Source organism: Clinocottus analis, unplaced genomic scaffold (assembly GCF_023055335.1).
Source record: "Clinocottus analis isolate CAN_PGR_092001 unplaced genomic scaffold, fCliAna1.0.p SCAF_20, whole genome shotgun sequence".
NCBI classification, from domain to species: domain Eukaryota; kingdom Metazoa; phylum Chordata; class Actinopteri; order Perciformes; family Cottidae; genus Clinocottus; species Clinocottus analis.
The window spans coordinates 2,811,904-2,832,050 of record NW_027175932.1 but is presented as its reverse complement, the minus strand read 5'-3'; the positions used below and the strand labels follow the sequence as shown (position 1 = coordinate 2,832,050).

Sequence of the window (20,147 nt, the reverse complement as noted above, 5' to 3'; positions counted from 1 at the left end):
AGCTGCTGCACAGTGAAGATTAAGTTTAATATTCATGTTCCTCTCCTCTTCCCTTCTGTCTCTATCTTTATATATTTATGCTGCCACATCAGAGGGCATCTTTCTTGCCTCTCCCTCCTCAGTTTGACACCTTTGCTGCGAACCGAGGTCGCAATTAAGCTTTTTTTTATTCCTTTCCCTCTTTTGCCTCCGCTCCCAAGCATCCCTCCTCTCATCCGTCCATCCATCTTGTTTCCCGCCGCGGAGCTAGACGTGGATGTTTCTAATCCCGACAGTCGGCTGCTGCCTTTTGTCAGCCTTTCTTTTTTTTTTACGGAAACGGGAGAAGGATTCGTCGAGAAGCGAGGGACGGAGCGCGATAGCAACGTGGATACCGAGAGAACGGCGATGACAAGTGATGAAAGGCGAGGAAGTGATGCTGAGAAAGCGAGGAAGCGGGACTCGTCTCGTGTTCTTTGAGTGCTTGAAACCTCCTCCGGCAGGTAGAGCGACAGCTCGGATCGGCGCTCTACCTGCCGCCGCCGCCGCCGCCGCCGCAAATCACACAGTTCTCCTCGCGCCTCGCCTGCATAATAAGTTTAAATATAGGGAATTGAGACGCGTCAAAGTGCCGATGCGTAATTAAAAAAAGAAGAAGGAGGGATGCACAGAAGGGGCTTTAAAAAGCTAACAGACTTATTGGATTTTTGGATCGGGTTGGAGATGATGTGAACTGACTTTAAGGTAGAAAGGAGAAGAGAGGAGTCCTTTAGTTCGGTAGCTCGCGCTTTGCTTTCTTTATTTATTCGAGCTCTGTTTACGTTTTCATTGCGTTGAGGCCCGAAGGACTCGTGTAAAAACAAACAGGGCATCAGGAACGCATTAATCATGAAGTATTTATACTAAACTATCGTCTTTTCCCTTCTTCTTTTTCTTCTCTTTGGCTTTTCTTCTTCGGCCCTCCAAGAAGTCGACCGAGCAGATGAAGAAGGTGCCGACCATCGTGCTGTCCGTGTCCTACAAGGGAGTGAAGTTCATCGACGCCACGAACAAGGTGAGCGCCGCTTCCTGTGAGCATCACGACCCCTGGAGGTCGAGCTGCAGCCGGACGGCAAACCACACGGCGTGAAAAAAGGAAATCAATGAGGTGTAAAAGAGGTTCGAAGCACAAACGGGCAATAACCAGCATGCAACGGGTGAGCCGGCGAATCAATGAGCAGCTGCTGCACCTGCTCAGTTCATGAAATCCTTCATGGAATAGTTTGTTTTTGTGTGAATATTGTTGAAGGTAGTTCATGTAGGAGCAGATCATGTGACACAGAATCACATTGATAGACCTCAAAGTCTTTATTGCTGACTAATAACCCTCCAGTCGATGCGTCCTGCACCAATACGTGAGCTGTAATACTGACCATGTCGAGTTTTTACCTGCTGTGTGTGAGACAAGCAGAAGATATGGCTTTGCCAGCTGTTCTTCACATCTCCTCCTTCCCGTCTCGACACCTTTTAAATGATCTCATTTTGCCAAAAGAATATTCGCTCCAGAGAAACCGTGCACGATCCAAAACGTCTGCAAACGTCCTGAATGCTGGAGACAGGAACACGACGGTCGATGCAAGTCTGAGTCTAGTTGCTGTCACATCCGTGAAGGTTTTAAAATCACTCCTTTCTGTTTTATTTTCCTAATTAATATGAATCTGAGATGCATTGAACGTTTAAGAAAGTACTAAATCTCTTATCTGTTGTCCCGATGGTTAAAAACAACACAAACTAGAGCGAGCACAGAGACCCACAACATGCGGATATCTTTGTGCATCATCAATGACAAAGAGGACACAAACACTTGTGTGTTTTTCCGCTATCTCGCACTCCGATATTCTGCAGAGATTATCAGCAATCTCTCTCTCTCTCTGCACCTCTTCATCTCTCTCTCTCTCTCTCTTTCTCTGCACCTCTTCATCTCTCTCTCTCTCTCTCTCTCTCTGCAGAACATCATCGCAGAACATGAGATCCGTAACATCTCGTGCGCGGCTCAGGATCCAGAGGACCTGTCCACGTTCGCCTACATCACCAAAGACCTCAAGTCCAGTCACCACTACTGCCACGTCTTCACGGCGTTCGACGTGGTGAGTAGAAAAAACAAGCAGACATCCTTCCTCCCCCTTCCTCCTCCTCCTCCTCCTCCTCCTGTGACCACACACCTGGTGTTCTCTCGCCGCCTCCAGAACCTGGCGTACGAGATCATCCTGACGCTCGGCCAGGCCTTCGAGGTGGCCTACCAGCTGGCCCTGCAGGCCCGCAAGAGCGGCCACGGCTCGTCCACGCTGCCCGAGAGCTTCGACAGCAAGCCCAGCAAACCCGTCCCCAAGCCCCGGGTCAACATCCGCAAATCTGTAAGCGCCGCCGCCGCCGCTTCCTGTCCGGGGGGGGGGGATCCATCCTGAACTGCAGTTTTGTCGCTATGTCGTCATAAACGTAGAGTTAAGATGGATTGTTCATGTGAAGAAGAGCTTAAATGTTGTGTTTTGAGATGGATTTCCTCCTCTGGACGCCTCTCTCTCAGCAGCATCCCATCAGCTCTGTCTCATGTACACTGGAGTGTGTCACCCATCGCTGTTCGGCTTCACTGGGATCGCGTTGTGTGCGCTTGTTGTGTGTCTTGGACGCCGCGGCGGCGCCGAGCCGGAGGAGGATACTTGATCCGCTAAGCGTCCGCTCGCTCTTCCTGTGTCCCGGCGGTCTCCTCCACACCGGGATGATGGATGAGGCCGGCCTGCATCGGGCTCTGGGGAGGCTCTCTGTGTGTGTGTGTGTCTGTGTGTGTCAGAAGATACACAATCCTCTTACTGCGGCCTCGCGTGGAGAATTAATTTATGCACATTTCAGTCCATCGGATCCAGAAATGGCGGCGTCTCTGAACCCCACCGGGTCCCTTCAGCGGTTGTTTGATACCCGCGTTAAGTTTGTGACGCTAGACACTCTGTGTGTGTCTGTGTGTGTGTTGTTTTCACGCCTCCTGCAACCACAGCGTCACAAAGTCTGTCCGTAAACCCGTCGACCTCCCGTTAAACCCCCGACTCGGCTTTAAAATAGCCGCGCCGGCTGCCGTGCACACGCGCGTGTCGGGTTACGGGTTACGGGCACGCCGCTACGCCGGCGCGCCCCGAATTTAAGTCGCTTTTACACAGGCGGAGGGAGGAGGCGGTGGGAGGAGGCGGTGACGGAGGAGCGCAGCGCCGCCGGCCTCGCCTCCTGTGAAGTTTAGAGCGAGAGAGGAGGAAGCTGGCGTGCGGTCCCGGACCTTTAAGGGAGATGATGGACGACGCGACGCGTGTGCACAATCTGCCGAGTCTGCAACCGACACATTAACCATTAATGGTCTCATCCCCCCTCTCTCTGTTCGTGTGTGTGTGTGTGTGTGTGTGTGTGTGTGTGGCGTAGTTAACGGCTCGTGGTGTGCAGCAGGGTGAGGATGCCGCAGCGTTCGCTTAATATTCCTGCCACCTGCCAGCCGTGGTCTCCCCCTGCAGCAGCTGTGCGCTTTAAAACGCCGTCGCTTTGTTTCCACACGAGGATCCGTTTCTCCTCGCGGTCCCATTTGTATTCATGTGTCGCGTGTGTGTGTTGTGTGTCTGTGTGTGTGTGATATCTGCTTGTAAATCTCCACTTGGCGTGACCGTGTCGGATGTGATGTTGTCTCTGGTCGGCCTCGGCGCTTTCAGGCGGGATAGAAACGCGACGCTCTCGCTTCCTCTGTGACGGAGATGTTTACAAAATAAAATCCAGCAGCTTCAGCTTCACGTTCTTCGCCGTCTTGGAAGCTTTTAATTTAAACTTCCTCGGAGTTTTTTCACGACAAAAAAACGAACATTTGAGTCTTTTTTTTTGTCCGTCCTGCTTTTGCGTCCGTCGCTGTGTTTTGCTGCTTTTTCCTGTTCTTCTTCTTCTTCTTCTTCTTCTTCTTCTTCTTCTTCTTCTTCTTCTTCTTCTTCTTCTTCTTCTTCTTCTTCTTCTTCTTCTTTTACTAGTTCTTGTTCTTCTCCTTCTCCTTCTTCGACTTCTTCTCCTTCACCTTCTTCTCCTTCTTCTTCTTCTTCACCTCCTTCTTCTTCTTCTTCTTCTTCTTCTTCTTCTTCTTCTTCTTCTTCTTCTTCTTCTTCTTCTTCTTCTTCTTCTTCACCTCCTTCTTCTTCTTCTTCTTCTTCACCTCCTTCTTCTTCTTCTTCTTCTTCACCTCCTTCTTCTTCTTCTTCTTCTTCACCTCCTTCTTCTTCTTCTTCTTCTTCACCTCCTTCTTCTTCTTCTTCTTCTTCTTCTTCTTCTTCTTCTTCTTCTTCTTCTTCTTCTTCTTCTTCTTCTTCTTCTTCTTCTTCACCTCCTCCTTCACCTCTTCCTTCTTCTTCTTCTTCTCCTCCTCCTTCACCTCTTCCTTCTTCTTCTTCTTCTTCTTCTTCTTCACCTCCTCCTTCTTCTTCTTCTTCTTCTTCTTCACCTCCTTCAACTCTTCATTCTTCTTCTTCTTCTTCTTCTTCTTCTAATTCTTCTTCTAATTCTTCTCCTCCTCCTCCTCCTCCTCCTCCTCTTTCTTCCTCTTCTTCTTCTTCTTCTTCTTCTAATTCTTCTTCTTCTTCTTCTAATTCTTCTCCTCCTCCTCCTCCTCCTCCTCTTTCTTCCTCTTCTTCTTCTTCGGTGTTGAGCGGGTCCGTCTCTGACCTTGTGTATGACCTCTGCGTATGACCTCTGCCCCTGTAGGTCGTCATCCCCCCCGTCAGCCGCTGGTCACTGGGCCACATTTACACCCCTCACCGGCCTCCTCTCCACCCTCCTCTTCCTCCCCCTCGACTCTTCCATCTTCCTCACAAAGCTCAGTCACAGGTCCTCCACGCTTTATTTCTCCTTCTCTTACCTTTTGTTCTCCACCTGCTTTTCTTTTAACAAGAGGAAGTAAGTGCTTCCATCTTTATTCTGTCGCTCTTTTTCCTTTAAAAAAACTCACTCTGCATCCTGGTGTGGTCTGTTTGCGGTGCGTGTTTGTGTGTCTCCATCCTCAGTTGTTACCTCTAACTCCACATCAACACAACAGAACGACACACACGCGACACACCAGTCGTTTCACTCTCAGCTCATGAAATCTGTTTTTTTGCCTCGCTGCACCGATTCACTGGCTCCTTAAAGATGCACGCTGGAGATGGTGAACAAAGTGTAAATGAAGCAGCAACACAACAACTCTGTTCATTACAACCTCAAATGAACGCTCGCAGGGAGCTTCTCACGCTTCAAGCTGCACTTCTTGTCTCGCTCGTCCTCGTCTGCATCGGATCTTTTTTTTTTCCCAGAGGTTCGTCATCAGGAGAAGAAGATGAAATCGGACCTCGCGTTGCAGGAGTTTTGCAGAAAACACCCCGCCAAAATAAAAGGCTGTCGATGTAAAACTTGGTGTCGTTCATTCAGAGGATTCGTGATGAGTTTGCACTTTATTGATGCTCTGAGATGGAAAGAGTGTGTTTGTTCCCCCGTAACGTGATCACCAGGTCTGGCTCCGGTCGTCCAAGTGTGTGTGTGTGTGTGTGTGTGTGTGTGTGTGTGAGAGAGAGAATCGGATTAATATTACAGTCAGTGTGCAGAGACGAGATAAGAGCGGCGCGGCTCCGTCGCTGCTCTGCAGCACTTTGAGAATAAACCCTGTTTAATGCTTCTTTATGAAACATCTACATTAAATAAAGTCGCTTTCAATATATCTGTAATCCATAATTAGAGTTGATGTGCAAGGACGAGGCTGCAGCTCTCTGAGAAGACCCCCCTCCCCCTCCCTCCTTCCTCTTTCCTTTCCAAATCACCTGAAAATAAAGCCACCGATTGGAGGAGAAACTCCCTCAGCAACGAAGCGCGGCCGCTGGATTGGTCGCCACGGGGTTGTTTTTGAAAAGCCGTGCAGATTGTTTGGTTTATTTTGCAGCTTCTGAAGCCACAAAGGCTCCGCAGCGAGCAGAGAGTCCACGGCGATGTGAGAAACGATGTCGGATCTTGTAGAAAATGTATATAAATATGGAAAATTACATTTTTTTATGTCCAAATGTGAGCTTCCTGTCCACGATCTGTGATCCGCTTCCTCATTTTGAGTTGTTCTTCCTCATCACATCAGCCACACTCCATCTCCTCCCTCTGTACTCACTGACTTTATTTGCAATAAGTTGCCCCCCTCCAGAGAAGTGGGCAACTTTCACCAGAAAATCAGCTGTTTGCGTTCGAAAAATCATGAAAAAAAAGTGCAATATTTTTGGAAAAAACGAGCATTTTCGGGTTGAAAGTAATCGGGCTCTCCTTCCGTCTTCTCTCTACTTCTTCTCCTTTTTCCTCCTCCCTTTTTCCCCCTCCTCCCCCCGTCAGATGGAGCAGCCGTCCATGGACCAGAAGGGCCACGCCAACGTGCCGTGGATTGTGGAGCCGGGTCAGGAGGCGAAGAGAGGAGTCAACACCAAGTACGAGACCACTATTTTCTAACATACACCCGCCTTGTCCACTCCTGTGTGTGTGTGCCTTTCAGAGGTTGACCCCGCCCCCTTTCCCGCCACGCCCCTCCCCCCGTGTACTGGGGCCCGGCCCCCTCCACCAGAGTCAGGGCACGAGCGACGCCCACCTCACCGGCTGAAAAAAAAAAAAAACAAAAAAAAAAAAAACCTCCGCCTCCGTTAGCCGAGCCTGTCCCACTGCATGATGACGCTGCGCTCTCTCTCCTCTCTCCTCGTCTCCTCTCCTCGTCTCCTCTCCCCTTCGGGCCCGGCGCATGACCTTTGACCACCTGTCGGCGGCCATTTTTTTTCTTCCACTTCCTGTTTGTCGGTCAAGCAGTCGATTGTCCCGCTTCCAGCTTCTTCTTCTCTTTTTTGTCTGAAAGGGGTGCAACCGTTTGGCTCCGTCCCTCTCCTCTTTTTCCCTCCTCTGACTCCCTCCATCCCTCGCTTTTCTCGACCACTTGAATGACATTTGTAAAAAAAAGAAAAAGAAATACTGCTAAAGAGCCCGCGGCAGTGTTTTAGCTGTCTGTTTGAGCCGACGCCGGAGGAGGAAAGGGCGGTGGGGGGTTTTTGTCGGGAAAAAAAAAAACACGACAACTGGAGGAAAAGTTTTTAAAAAACGTTTTTTTAAATGAAAGAGGAAGAGCTGAGTTACAGGAGAGGTGACGTAGCGCAGTCTCTGACTCTGGCTACTAGAATGTACTTCAACTTTTTTGATCCTTTATATCAGATTATTTTTTTGAGAATACTAACAAAACTTGTGAATTTCTTTGACGCACAATTCCTGTGTCGATTTTACTTTTTTTTTCTTCGTTGCTTTTACAGCACTTTTTTTCACCACATGTGTGTGTGTGTGCGCGCGCTTGTGTGTGTGTGTATATGTTCAGAGTAATTTCAACCGATTTGGATTTTCTCCACGGCCATAAAATCTATATTTTATTTGGAGAGGGGGGCGAAAAAATATGTAATAAGTTTAGCATGTGGCTTGTGAGACGCATGGCGGCCATTTTGGATTTGCTGGGGCCGGTGTAGAGGCGGTGTAGAGGCGGGCGGGGGGGTGTGAGGGCTCTCTCGATAAGTGATGTCATCTCATTTGCAGGGCAATGCCGGACGCTCATGTCTATTACTGTGGAATGCAAAGAATGTAGCCAGCCCTAAACACGGACCTTGTCACACACACAATGCAAAACGGACTACAAAAGGACTACAAACATGGACGCTACTCCCACAGTGTTTAAGGGTTGACTACAAACAAATGCTAACATCACTCATCCACACAGTAAACGTTTGACAAACACTTGTACGCAGACGACGGTCTGCTCTCTGAATGTACTCTTATTTTGAAAAGCCTCAACGTTCTCCAACTGCAAGCGGGATTTTATTTTTATTTTTGGAGGCGTGGCCTGTGGACTTTTGGGGGAGGGGGAGGGGCGGTCACGGAAAGACTGTGAGTGGTTACGTGGGCATCTCGATGGACTCGTGTGATTGGTGGAGCAGGGCGTGGAAAAGGGGGCGGGGCTTAAAGGACGCTCCCGGCCGGCTCTTTTTTTTTTTTTTTTTTGGTCTTTTATTTTCTTTAAAAGTCAGAATATAACACAGAGATATATGCACAAGTGTGTAAACGTGATTGGATCCTGCGACGCGCCGGAGATGCAACAGGCGTGTGTCTCATGACGGATTTTAAACCTTGAACAAAAACAACAACAACAACAAGCACATCTGGCGTGGGGAGAAAACAAAAAAAAAAACAAAAAAAAAAGAAGTATTCTATTCGTATTGCCCGACATTTTAATGTTTAATATGAGAGTATTATATTACCATGATGACTATGATTATTCTTGTGCAATTCTTGTCTACTGTTGTCTTAATGTTACATTATTTTTCTATGATATGATGAGATTTGGGCTTTTGAGAATGATCCTTTAAAACAACAACCTGAAGCTAAACGATCGTCAGAGTGAATGTTGCTCGCTAACTCACGTCAGGTCGACTCCATCCTTCCTCCCGGGGCTCTCCTCTTATCTCGCAGATGTAATATTTTAAACGCAGTATCACTGTATTATTTGGATTATGCGGTTATAAAATGTACATAGATATTTTGCCAACTCCATTTGTTCATACATGTAAATGTAGAAGAGGATTCGCAGTACACGGCACTGGAAACTAAAAGGTACCAAAATAAAGGTTTTTTTTGGGGGGGGTGTTAAAAAAGAAGTGGCAGATTGTAAAGATTGTATTTTGAGTGACGACTGAGATGGTGACATCACTGCTGACCAACTTATGTACATAGGCTTGGGCTTCCAGCACACTGATTTTTGTAATTTGGGCCATTATTTATATCCTTGTAAAGCACATGGAATAAAATATGACTTGTAAAACCATTATTCACCCTCTGATAAAGTTATTTCCTTAATCTTTTCTCCCTCGGTACATGAAAAAAAGGTCTTTTTCAGGGAATTTCAGCATGAATGAAGCAAGAAAGAACAGTAATCGCCTCGTCAGCGCCGTTAACATCCAGACAGAGTTCAAATCATTAAAATGAATCAGACACAAAGCCGGCGGAGCAGTTTTTAAGACGTACGTTGTCACCGTTATGTCTTTCAGATTGTTTCCTGGCATTCGGCCTGGTGAATAAATGAGGATATTGATTTCAGGTTTCCTCCGGTTGAGGATATTTTCATGCTCGCAGGAAACCTCGAGGTTGTGAACGTCGTGAAAAAGCTTCCACTTCCTCTCCGTTCATTGTTCAAACTTACTTTTTCTCTCCAAATCCACTGAACTCACGCCGGTGGAGTTTCGTCTGGGAGCCGAGTGGATCTCCTCCGTCATCTGGTCGGCGGCTTCGTCGCTAATCAATAGAAGCGATTAGCCGCTAAAGGAGCAGCTTAACGGCGGTGATCGGATCGTTTCGATGAGTCTGAGCTGCTGGACGTCACCGGCAGACGGCTCGGAGAGGTCGAGCACCGGGTCGTCAAACTCCATCGAGCCGCCTGGCGACCCGGCCACGCCTCCATGCCCGCGGCTAATGATGAACCATGCGCTGGGCTCCCAGTTCATTCACTGGTTTCCAGCTCATTCAGCCAGTAAACGCACAACGACAGGGAGCGACACGACAAAAAACAATGAATTCACATCAATTTCAAACATACAGAGTTAAAAAAAAATGTTTCTCTCCTGTCCAACGGTGAAGAAAACATAATTTAGTGTCAATAGATTTAAAAAAATACATTTATAGATGATTAAAATACATTTTTTTAAGACAAGATGTATATAAATATATATAAAGTTATAATATCCTGATGTATTTGTACAGATTTTAGCTTCTTTTAGCTCATTTCAGGTGCTTGATATTTGTCCGGCTTCGTTCCCGCTCTTTCAGACGCTCGTTGCATCTTTTTCCCTCCAAAAGCTCGGCGACGCCGTGTTTAACTAAACGAACACAAAGAGGCCGGCGGCGGCGGCGGCAGGAGGAGGGGGGAGGGGGGGGTTGTGGCGCCGGAGCCCCTCCGGCTCCTCTCGCCACACGGCTCGCCGTCTGGGACGCAAACGAACCCGACGGCCTTAACGTCACCGCTTCAAGGCGTCTTCATCTGCAGGTGAGTGTCGGGGCGGCGAGTTTGCGATTAAAAAGCTTCAAACTCCGGCTCGCTGTGCACCGTTTTCTGACATTAATAACAAAATCATGCGCGTCTGCTGACTACATCTGATGTTGTGTATTAAACTGAGATCAATGCTCAAGGCTCATGCAACAGAAGTTAACTACAGATATGAAGTTTCTCCTGCACTCATTGAAAGATTTACACCACCGGCGGATCTTTTATACGCGACGTCGCCATCTTTTATTGAGCCGTGTAAAAAGCTGCATACAAATAAATCCAGCTAGCGTGGAAGGGAAGATGGACACCGACAGCAGAGCGTCTCTGACATTTACAGCGAGCCCCCGAAAGGCTGAACAAGCATTTTATTTCTATAAACCTTTTACAATCTACAGTTACAATCTGCAGCAGATGGAAGTGAAAAAATGCCTTTTTTTCCTCCCTGAGCTTGGAGGGAGAAAGGGCGCGGCGGTGTGCCGGAGATTTACCGCGGCAATCTGCACATTTGAAAGCTGACAAAACATTGCATTGTTGGTGAAGAACGGCGGGTTTCAGGAGTGGGAGGTAAACAAGACATTACTCCTGTGAGAGGAGGAGAGCGGCTGCTGGCAGAGGATCAGGAAAAATGGCTTCAGATGAGCGCCGAGAGAGAGAGAGAGAGAGCAATATGGCGGGAAAAGCATGCCGGAGAAGCCCCGCAAATGCATCTGCAGCGGTAAACACGCCGCTAATGCTAATATATTTATATATATATGTATATATGTATATACGGCGAGATGGTGCAGAAACAAACACTGGTGTGTTTTCTGCAGCGAAGTATAAGACTCGCTTTGTTCCTCCGTCTGTGTGAGACGGCGGGAGAGCGGCCAAGCTTCCAGATGGTGCGCGACGCCCGCGGCTAGCGGCTAAACGAGACGGCGACGTGAAAACCGCTCGTGTAACGATCGCAATATTACCTGGCGGTCGTTCAGCGGCTTCAGCCGGAGCGCCGACGCTACACGCCGCCGGGAAAAAGGGACGCAAACCTGCAGCTCTGAGCCTCCGGTGCACAAACGAGGCCGATCAGTCTGCAGATATTCGACATGACATGGCGGCTCTGAAGGCGACGGAGGAAACGCTTGCACCAAACGATGCTGCAAAAGTAAGAAGTAAAGCTTAATGGGGTTTTCCAATGCAATAAAATAACAATAAATAAAATTGTGGACGCTTCCTGAGGCCAAAAACCCCGAATGTGAAGGTCGATTTGTGTCTTTATTACGCGAACAAATGTCTTGTTTGTAAGTAAATGATCTGACTGCAAATCCCAAATCTTTGCTCTCAACAACAAAACCAACACTCTTTTGGGATTGAGAGCGAAGGTTTACTTTTGAGAGCGCAGCTGCTGTTTTCAGAGAGTTTTGGTTTTTTTTAGAGCAATTTTTTTCTGAGAGCGTTTTTTGATTTGAGAGCAAATATTTGTGATTTGCAGTCAGATAATTTACTTACAAACAAGACATTTCTTCACGTAATAAAGACACAAATCTACCTTCACACCCAAACACAATAAATAAAATGGTCAAAAAACAAAATGTCGGCCCCAGAACATAGAAAACAGGAAGCAGTGTCTGAGAAACTGCAGATGATTTTTTTGTGGAATATAAAATTTTCCCAAATATTTTCACAATGCATGAGACGATACAGAGCAGCTGCTTCAGGAGCCTCACAGAGCCGAACAGGAGAGTTTATGCAGCGTTTCATCATCATCACTCTTAAATATCCAAAGGGCTTCTCGTGGTGCCCACGTCCGCTCAGCGCCGAGCGGTTCACTCTGCCCCTTCGCTTTCCTTACGTAATACTCCTTCACCTGCATGGAACTATTTCTGTTCCTCTTTTCCATCCAAACTGATGAAACATATGCCCGGCAGGGTATATGCACAAGTAGAGAACATGTGCCGATGCTCTGTATCCAGCAGGAAGCTTTGTGTTGTGTTGTTTGTGTTATTGCATCACCAAAACATACACTCCTCTTTGCTTTCTGGAGGTTTGCTGCAAAAGGGATGATAGTTATCGCTGTAACGGACCGTACAGTTGATCCTTCATCAGTGCTTTTGACCCAACAACCTTCAGGATGTGTCCCTCTGTCTCTCATCTGTGCCGCTACACGACTTGAGGGTTCACATTTTTGTTGGCCTGCACTCAAAGTTTTGTTGTTGGTTGAGATTCAAAACTGAATTTGCACATTTCTATAGAAAGCCAGCATCAAACAAAATGTGCATCGATGTGCCAAATGGGCAGAGGATGAGCGCGTAGGTTAAACGCTCCAAATGAGATTTGACAGCGCAGCAAAAAGGCTCAGAGAAGTCTTCAGCGGAGCCACAATTTGCTATATTTTGTGCAGCTGAATGTGGGAGAGCTGTTGATCAACCCCGCAGAACATTTCTGTTTTTTAAGACCTCCGACTGTCTGAGATAAGCGCTGACGGCTCTCGCTCGCGTCTCTGCGTCCGGAACAGCTGAGCTAAGTTTTGACGTCTTCTCCCGGCGAGTCGAACCCACATGACGGCGGCGAAGCCTCGCCGGCGCGTAAAGCCGCTTATGTCACCTTTCCAGTACGCAGGAATCAGAAATGCAGAAGATCAAAACGCAATGAAGACACGAGAGAGAAGAAGCATCACGCTGCAGGAGAAAAATAAAGAAAAGTTTCAACGTATTTCCTTCAATCACCAAGAGGAGCTTCAATGTGAGGATTTAGGTTATTTTACTCTTTTTATACCATTTTAAAGTGAATATAGTTGAGTTTTGGACTGTAGGGATTACATAGGACTCATGAAAGGCCGTGTGAGATTGATATTTATGACATTTTTAAACCTAATTAATATAAAAATAAGTGGCAAATTAATTGAAGATGATTGACTTGCAGCCTCTTTGATAATAAATGTTTTACCCCGTTTAACTATTAACAGAAATGATTATTTGTCTCTGCAGAGGGCGATATGTCATACATTAAACTAAACATACTGTATTTTAGCTTAATGTTGGGTGCACAGACAACATGCACGCTGTGTATCTGTTGTGCGTTTCGTTGTGCGGCTTCATGTCGCCTCGCTCATCCTTTGATGTTTCTGGTGCAGAGTGAAGCCTCTGGAGGCTTTAAAGATCATCAGCTTTCAGATGTTCAATGTTTCCATCCAACAAAAGCTCTTTTACGTAACGACTTCACGACGGAGACGTTCAAGAGCTCGGCTTTTGATTCGAGTGCCGTTTTTATTCAGCTCTGTATTAAAAAGAGAGAGTTGCATCTTGGGACTTTTACAACTTGACCAGGACACAATATGCAGATCCTCCGTAATGCTGCTGAGATAAAACTCATCATTACTCCACTCAGCGTTAAGAGGCTTTAAAGCTGCTGCTGAACTCACGGCGGCCTTCACTTTCCCTCCTGTCTCGTTCAGAGAAGCAGATTGAAGCATTAAGCCGTCTGGAGTCGTGTGTGTGTGTGTGTGTGTGTGTGTGTGTGTGTCTGCACCTTGCTGCAGCTTTAAAAACTGCTGCTGTGAAGGTTTTGGGATGCTTCCTGCCTTGTGGTTCTTGGAGCTGGAGCACGTGGATGAGTGACAGGCAGCGTGTGATGGAGGCGGCGAGGCGGCGGCGACAAACGAGTTGTCGAGCTCCACGCTTTGATTGTGCGCCTCAAAGCCTCGTTGTGTAACGTGTGACAGCAGGGGGGCCAAGTGGGTTTTTTTCTTTGGAAGCAGAGGAGTTCGATATGTGCAACCGCGTCACCAGCAGGCTGGTGGAAGTGCCCTTGAGCAAGACAATGCATCCTTTTTCCTGTGGATGAACGTCGACTTTTATAAACAGCTCACAGCAAACTGCAGCTTCTAATGCGACTGAAACACTTTGAAATAAGAAAATGTGTGTGTGTGTGTGTGTGTGTGTGTGTGTGTGTGTGTGTGTGTATATATATATATATATATATATATATATATATATATATATATATATATATATATATATATATATATATATATATATATATATGCAAATACTTACAGGCACCAAACTTATAAAAGATAAAATTATAATGTCCATCAAATGACCTCGTACCCAACAGCAGAATGATTATTTAAACACACAATAATTAAAGCAGAACATGTGACATGACTTTTGTACTGCAGACTCTCTCTCTCATTCATTCATTCATTCATTCATTCATTCATGATGGGTTCCAGCTGGACACAGGAAGAAGAGGTAAGCCCCGCCTCCTTCCTGTGTTTTTGTTGTTTTATGTGGGGTTTTATTTACCATATAAGCCATGAATGTGCTTCCAAAAAAAGCGGTCCGTACCATCTGGGCAGATGGGGGGGGGGGGGGGATGGGACGCGCCCCAAACTTGGAGGGAGTTCTGGCTCTCGGCCCTTTGGCTCCACGAGGGGAAGCAATAAAGGTGGAGCGCCGCTGAGCCAACAGCCGACAGAAACAGGAACCAGTGTTTGGCCAAGGTCAGGAGAACACACACACACACAGACACACAGACACACACACACACAAACACACAGACACACACACACACAGACACACAGACACACACACACACACACACACACACAGACACACAGACACACAGACACACACACACACAGACACACACACACACACACACACACACACACACACACACACACACACACACACACACTCGGGGTGAGGATGTACCAGCAAAACAGGGTCAGGAGACACAGGGGGATGATAGTGTGGCGACCCGATGCTCAAGTTGTGTTACAGGGCTGGCAACCAACGGAGCGTTGTAATCAGTGCAGCTGGCAGGTAGGACACACACACACAGACACACACACACACACACACAAAAGCTTTATAACAAAAAACAGACGACAATATAAATTCATGTCGTCTTCTTTTAAGATGGAATAGAGACAATTATTCGCTATTATGTGGTTATTGTCAAAGTCGAATGCACACACACACACATACACACACACACACCCAAACACACACACACATTGCATAGAAAGAATCCATTAAGTGTCAAAAGACGCACTTAACAAATTGAATATGTTGGTGGGATCTTTCTGACAACGAGAAACTGTGAAGTAAAACTAGTTTTATAAAAAATAAATAACACAATGAATTTCTAACACAATGATTTGTATTACATCACAGACATTGACACACATCACTCCCACCCGCCAAGCACAAAGTGACACCTCACACCTCTCTGTGATTGTACTCCAGCTCCACATCCCGGCCTCCTTCCACGTGGTGCGTCTGCTTTTTTTTTTTTGGCGCCTGCACACTTGCACCTCGAGAGAAATACAGCAAGCGCTTGAAAAATTGATGAGAGGGAAGAGCGAGGGAGGGAGCGGGGAAAACAAAAACAAAATAAGTACTTTGCTTCCCCTCCGGCTTTCCGTCTGCTGCGACGTTCTTTTGAATCAGAACCTTTTGGAGCCTCCTGGGAGCGACTGCAGACCTCTCGCTGGGAAACTAGGACGGCTTAAATATTAAATATCAGAGTCGCATGAGCCTGCACGCCTCGACCGAGGTATAAGCCGCTACTACCTTTTCGGTGGTTGTCCTCGCTGTAGCCAGCTAGCGCTGCTGCTATTGGCTGCGTCCCCGCTGCATGAGTCGGGAGTTGAACCGAGGCTGATCCCGCTACCTTCCGTGGTTGTTGGGGAGCTAGCGGAGAGCTAGCAGCAACACTAGCTGGCTACAGCAGGGAGCTAGCAGCAGTGCTAGATGGCTACAGTAGGGAGCTAGCAGCAGTGTGAGATGGCTACAGCGGGGAGCTAGCAGCAGCAGCGCCCACTGGCTTCAGTAGGGAGCTAGCAGCAGCGCCCACTGGCTTCAGTAGGGAGCTAGCAGCAGTGCTAGATGGCTACAGTAGGGAGCTAGCAGCAGTGCTAGATGGCTACAGTGGGGAGCTAGCAGCAGTGCTAGATGGCTACAGTAGGGAGCTAGCAGCAGTGCTAGATGGCTACAGTGGGGAGCTAGCAGCAGTGCTAGATGGCTTCAGTAGGGAGCTAGCAGCAGTGCTAGATGGCTACAGTGGGGAGCTAGCAGCAGTGCTCGATGGCTACAGCGGGGAGCTGGCAACAGCAACGCCCACTGGCTACAGTATGGAGCTGGCAGCAGTGCTAGTTGGCTACAGCTGGGCGCTAACAGGGACAACCACCGAAGGTAGTAGCGGCTTATAACCTGACTTTTACGGTAATTGGGCCAGTCAGGCCTCTAACTTTACATTTTAAATGTACTTTTAAAGCAGACGCTGTTTCAAAAGGTGCACAGGATTCTGAATGTATCCAAAACAATCCTCTAGCTTTTATCATCCAAACAGTTAGCCGACTCGCTATGAAATCAACATGAGCTCTTTCGTCTGTGTTGAATTTAACTTATTCTGACATCAAAGAACACGGTGGAAGTCTGTTTTGGAGATTTTACGGTGGAAGTCTGTTTTGGAGATTTTAAAATGTTCCTCTGCCGCTCATGAGTGCAGCAGCAGGCTTGTTTCTTTAATATTTAATGAACAAGGCAGAGTTCAAAAGGTCACGGTCTCATGAAATAGTGCTTTCGGTGCGACTGCCATCGGCGGCTGCAGGAGGGAAACCCTGGCCCAGCTGCAACGCGAGAGGGGAAGAAGGTGGTGTCAGTGGTGTGGACACACACACACACACACACACACACACACACACACACACACACACACACACAGCCAGGAAGATGTAATTACTTCAGCAGCAGACAAAGATTAATTAAGCAGGAGCGAGCAGAATTAATGAGGTTAGCGCCGCGCACCTCAAGCAGCCTTTAAAAAGTTCACATCGCTCCCGAGGAGAACGCATGTGATGACGGAGATGCGTGTGATGACACTTCCAGATCATGGCAAGGTGGGTTTTTTTTGCCTAATTTATATTTATATAAAGGTGTAATTGCCAGAAACCAAGCTGCTCATCCTTCCTTCACGTAGCCTCGAGGCTAACTGCGTGCTAAAATCAGACCGCTGTGCTTTCTTCGCCCTCTGAAGCATGATTAAAATCCTTTGCATTGCGCAACGCTTTCTTTCCTCTGTTGGAAACCACTTAAAAGGATTTTGGGGCAATGTGGAGCTCCGACGTCACTGCGAGCGTTATGTAGGTCTGCGCAGCGGCACGACAGGACGGCTTTACATCACCCACTAAATTAGAGAGTATAAATAGAAAAGGCGCTGACAGCTGGCGGCGTTGCATCAGAGTCATCGGCTGCTCCGAGTCTTGCGCCACCATTGGACCGGTTCCCAAATGTGACTGGCAGCCGCGGTGCCGCGCAACGCGCCCAGAACGTCTAAAGACCCCGAGACAAATGGTTTCAAGTTTACCGTCGGGGGATAAGAAGGCCTCCGTCGTCCTGCTCGGGCCTGATAACGAGGCCTGTTGTTGTGCAGCTGCAGCTCGTCATCGACAGAGAAAAGGACGGATTTAAACGCGAGCGTTCGGAGCCCAGACGAGAGGCAGGAGGGGAGATCACGGCGGCCATGTTTGTTTTACCCAGGAAAAGATCTCGGGATGAGGTTCGTTGGGTTTTTCAGACTGAACTGCTCTTTTCCTGTGGAAGTTCATTGTCAGTGGTAAAAGAAAACAATAAAAAAGTTATCATTATGAGATAAGAAAGTTGGAATTATGAGAAAGTCGAAATTTGAAAATTTAAAGTCGAAATTTGGAGATTTAAAGTCAAATTTTGGAGATTTAAAGTCAAAATTTGGAAATTTAAATTCGACATGTAGAGATTTAAAGTCAAAATTCTGAGATATAAAGTTGAAATTTGGAGATTTAAAGTCGAAATTTTGAGATTTGAAGTCGAAATTTTGAGATTTGAAGTCAAAATTTTGAGATTTAAAGTCTAAATTATGGGATAGGAAAACCGAAAGTTGGAGATAGAAAGTCAAAATTATGAGAAAGTCGAAATTTGTAGATTTAAAGTCGAAATTTGAAAATTTAAAGTCGAAATTTTGAGATTTAAAGTCAAAATTTGGAAATTTAAAGTCGAAATTTTGAGATTTAAAGTCAAAATTATGAGATAGGAAAGATGAAATTTGGAGAAAGTTGAAATTTGGAGGTTTAAAGTGTAAAATGATGATAGAAAGTCAAAATGAAATCATAATCTTGACTTTCTATCTCATCATTTCTTTCTCTTACGGCGGTGATGAGCTTCCACGGCTTCTAACACGTCGTCGTTGTTACTGGAGATGTCTGAAGTCTCTGGCTTCAGGACTCTGAGTACAACGTCCTTCTGCACTTCCCTCCTCCAGCAGACACTGTAACTGATGGTCACGCTCACCTTCAGTGTGAAACACACACACACACACACACACACAGCTGTCATTACATAAGTCTAATTCATTAGGGCTGATGAATCACCGCCAGCTTCAATCACTGAAGCAGAACTCAGAGACGAGTTCACTCCAAACCAACCGATGGATGAGCCGTTAAAAAAGCATCCGTCAGCGTCCGTAACCGCCACCACGTCACCGCCACCTTGTGTGTACAAGGCGTGTGTGTGACGTCAGCGTGTGTGTGTGTTTGTGGGACAAAAAGCTGCACCTGCTGCGTCCAACTTCCAGGAGGGAAGAGATGTATTCAGCCACCATTTAAATGTCAGCCAGCAGGATGTTCAGGCCGCTGTGCAGCGCAGACACGTCTATTCATGAAGCGGCTTGGAGATCAGGTGAATAAAGACGTGTGATGGGAGAGGAAAATAAAGAAAATGCATGTTTTTTTTACAAAGACGGTGTTTTAAATGTTCTTAAATGGGGAAAGTTTCCTGCAACAACTCTTTTAAATCGAATGAAATGAGGTTTAAAACACTAGAACTCATTCGTGAGAGGTTGAAGCCGACGTCTACTTGACCTTCTACTTGACCTTCTTCCATGAAGAGCGACGGCTTTGCAAAGAAAAATAAACAATCATCCTCTTTATAAGCATTTAATTTCTGCAGCTAGCCGTCTTACCTTGAACCCGGCAGAAGCATCTTCACTCAAAGATGCAACACAGACGCGTCTCTTCACAGCAGGTGGTAGTTTAATCTTTTATAAATCACCCTTTAAACACACCGTACGTTACAGAATCAATACATCCTGAGCAGACGTCAATGTTTTCAGATTTCAAACCTGTTGATTGACTTTAAAGCACCGAGAAACGACAGTTCATGAGTGTTGAAAAGCTCCGAACAGGAAAAGGCTCAGCAGTTCGACAACGTGCAACACAAAAAAAGAGAAAGAAGTTGTATAAAGAGATAAAAAGAAGTGCTGCAAAATAATAATACAAAACTGTCACAGTTCATGAAGCACTGAAAGAGCTCCTTTCAACATTAACGAGTGGTAAATTTGATTATGAATTATAAATCACATCCAGCGTTCTGATCTAAGTTCACACGTACGGATAGTTTAGACGCACAGGAAACTTTCAGAAGATTGCGGATCCAACTCCAAACGCCGGATCGTTAAAAGTTAATCTCACACAGACATTTTTATGTTATCAAAAGTGCAGCGTGAAGCTACAGCTGGTGGAGAGAAAAGGCAAAAACTTACAAAGTACACACAGTACACACAGTACACACCCTCCAGTCTGCAGACTCAGACTAAGGCTGCAGTGTAAATAGATATATATGTATAAACACACATATATGTAGCGACGCCCTCAAACACGTTAAAAACCATGTGAGCGTCACATGCGATCGTTCATTATATAGTTTTATTCACATTTGATGCAGGGATCGCATCGTAGCCCGTTGATTTTAACCTCTTTATTATCAGGCGTTCATGATTAAAGGGCCTGATCGTCACCAACGCTGAAGTTCCCCTTTTTAATTTTTAATATAAAAGCACCGTTCCTTGTTTTTACTGGTCGTTTTCAGCGTCTCCATCCTGAGGCTCTTTGAGCTGCCAGCGCAGTGGAAATGTAAACGCAGAGTCTGTGCACGACGGAGTGGTTGATTAGCTCCACAACGAGCAAGAGAGGACCGTTTTTAAATAATGATAATAGTAATAATAGTAATAATAGTAATCATAGTAATGGCCGCCGCCT

The 20,147-nt window shown here is 46.5% G+C and overlaps 2 protein-coding genes across 8 annotated transcripts in view; one reads left to right on the top strand and one right to left on the bottom strand.

The window, feature by feature from the left end:
* The window catches only part of anks1b (ankyrin repeat and sterile alpha motif domain containing 1B), a 145,832-nt gene extending 136,844 nt beyond the window's left edge, over positions 1–8,988 (top strand). For 4 of the 7 annotated variants that reach the window (XM_068586462.1, XM_068586461.1, XM_068586465.1 and 1 more), the window contains 4 exons: positions 947–1,033; positions 1,968–2,105; positions 2,205–2,372; positions 4,732–6,359. In XM_068586462.1, the coding sequence (XP_068442563.1) occupies positions 947–1,033; positions 1,968–2,105; positions 2,205–2,372; positions 4,732–4,914 (576 nt within the window). In that variant the 3' untranslated portion in view covers positions 4,915–6,359. The other 3 variants (XM_068586464.1, XM_068586463.1, XM_068586467.1) reach the window with 2 other exon arrangements.
* Positions 8,989–19,124: 10,136 nt separating this feature from the next.
* The window catches only part of apaf1 (apoptotic peptidase activating factor 1), a 30,250-nt gene continuing 29,227 nt past the window's right edge, over positions 19,125–20,147 (bottom strand). Inside the window, exon 27 of the mRNA XM_068587053.1 lies at positions 19,125–20,147. This exon is cut by the window's right edge and continues 146 nt beyond it. Within this exon, the coding sequence (XP_068443154.1) occupies position 20,147 (1 nt within the window). The 3' untranslated portion in view covers positions 19,125–20,146.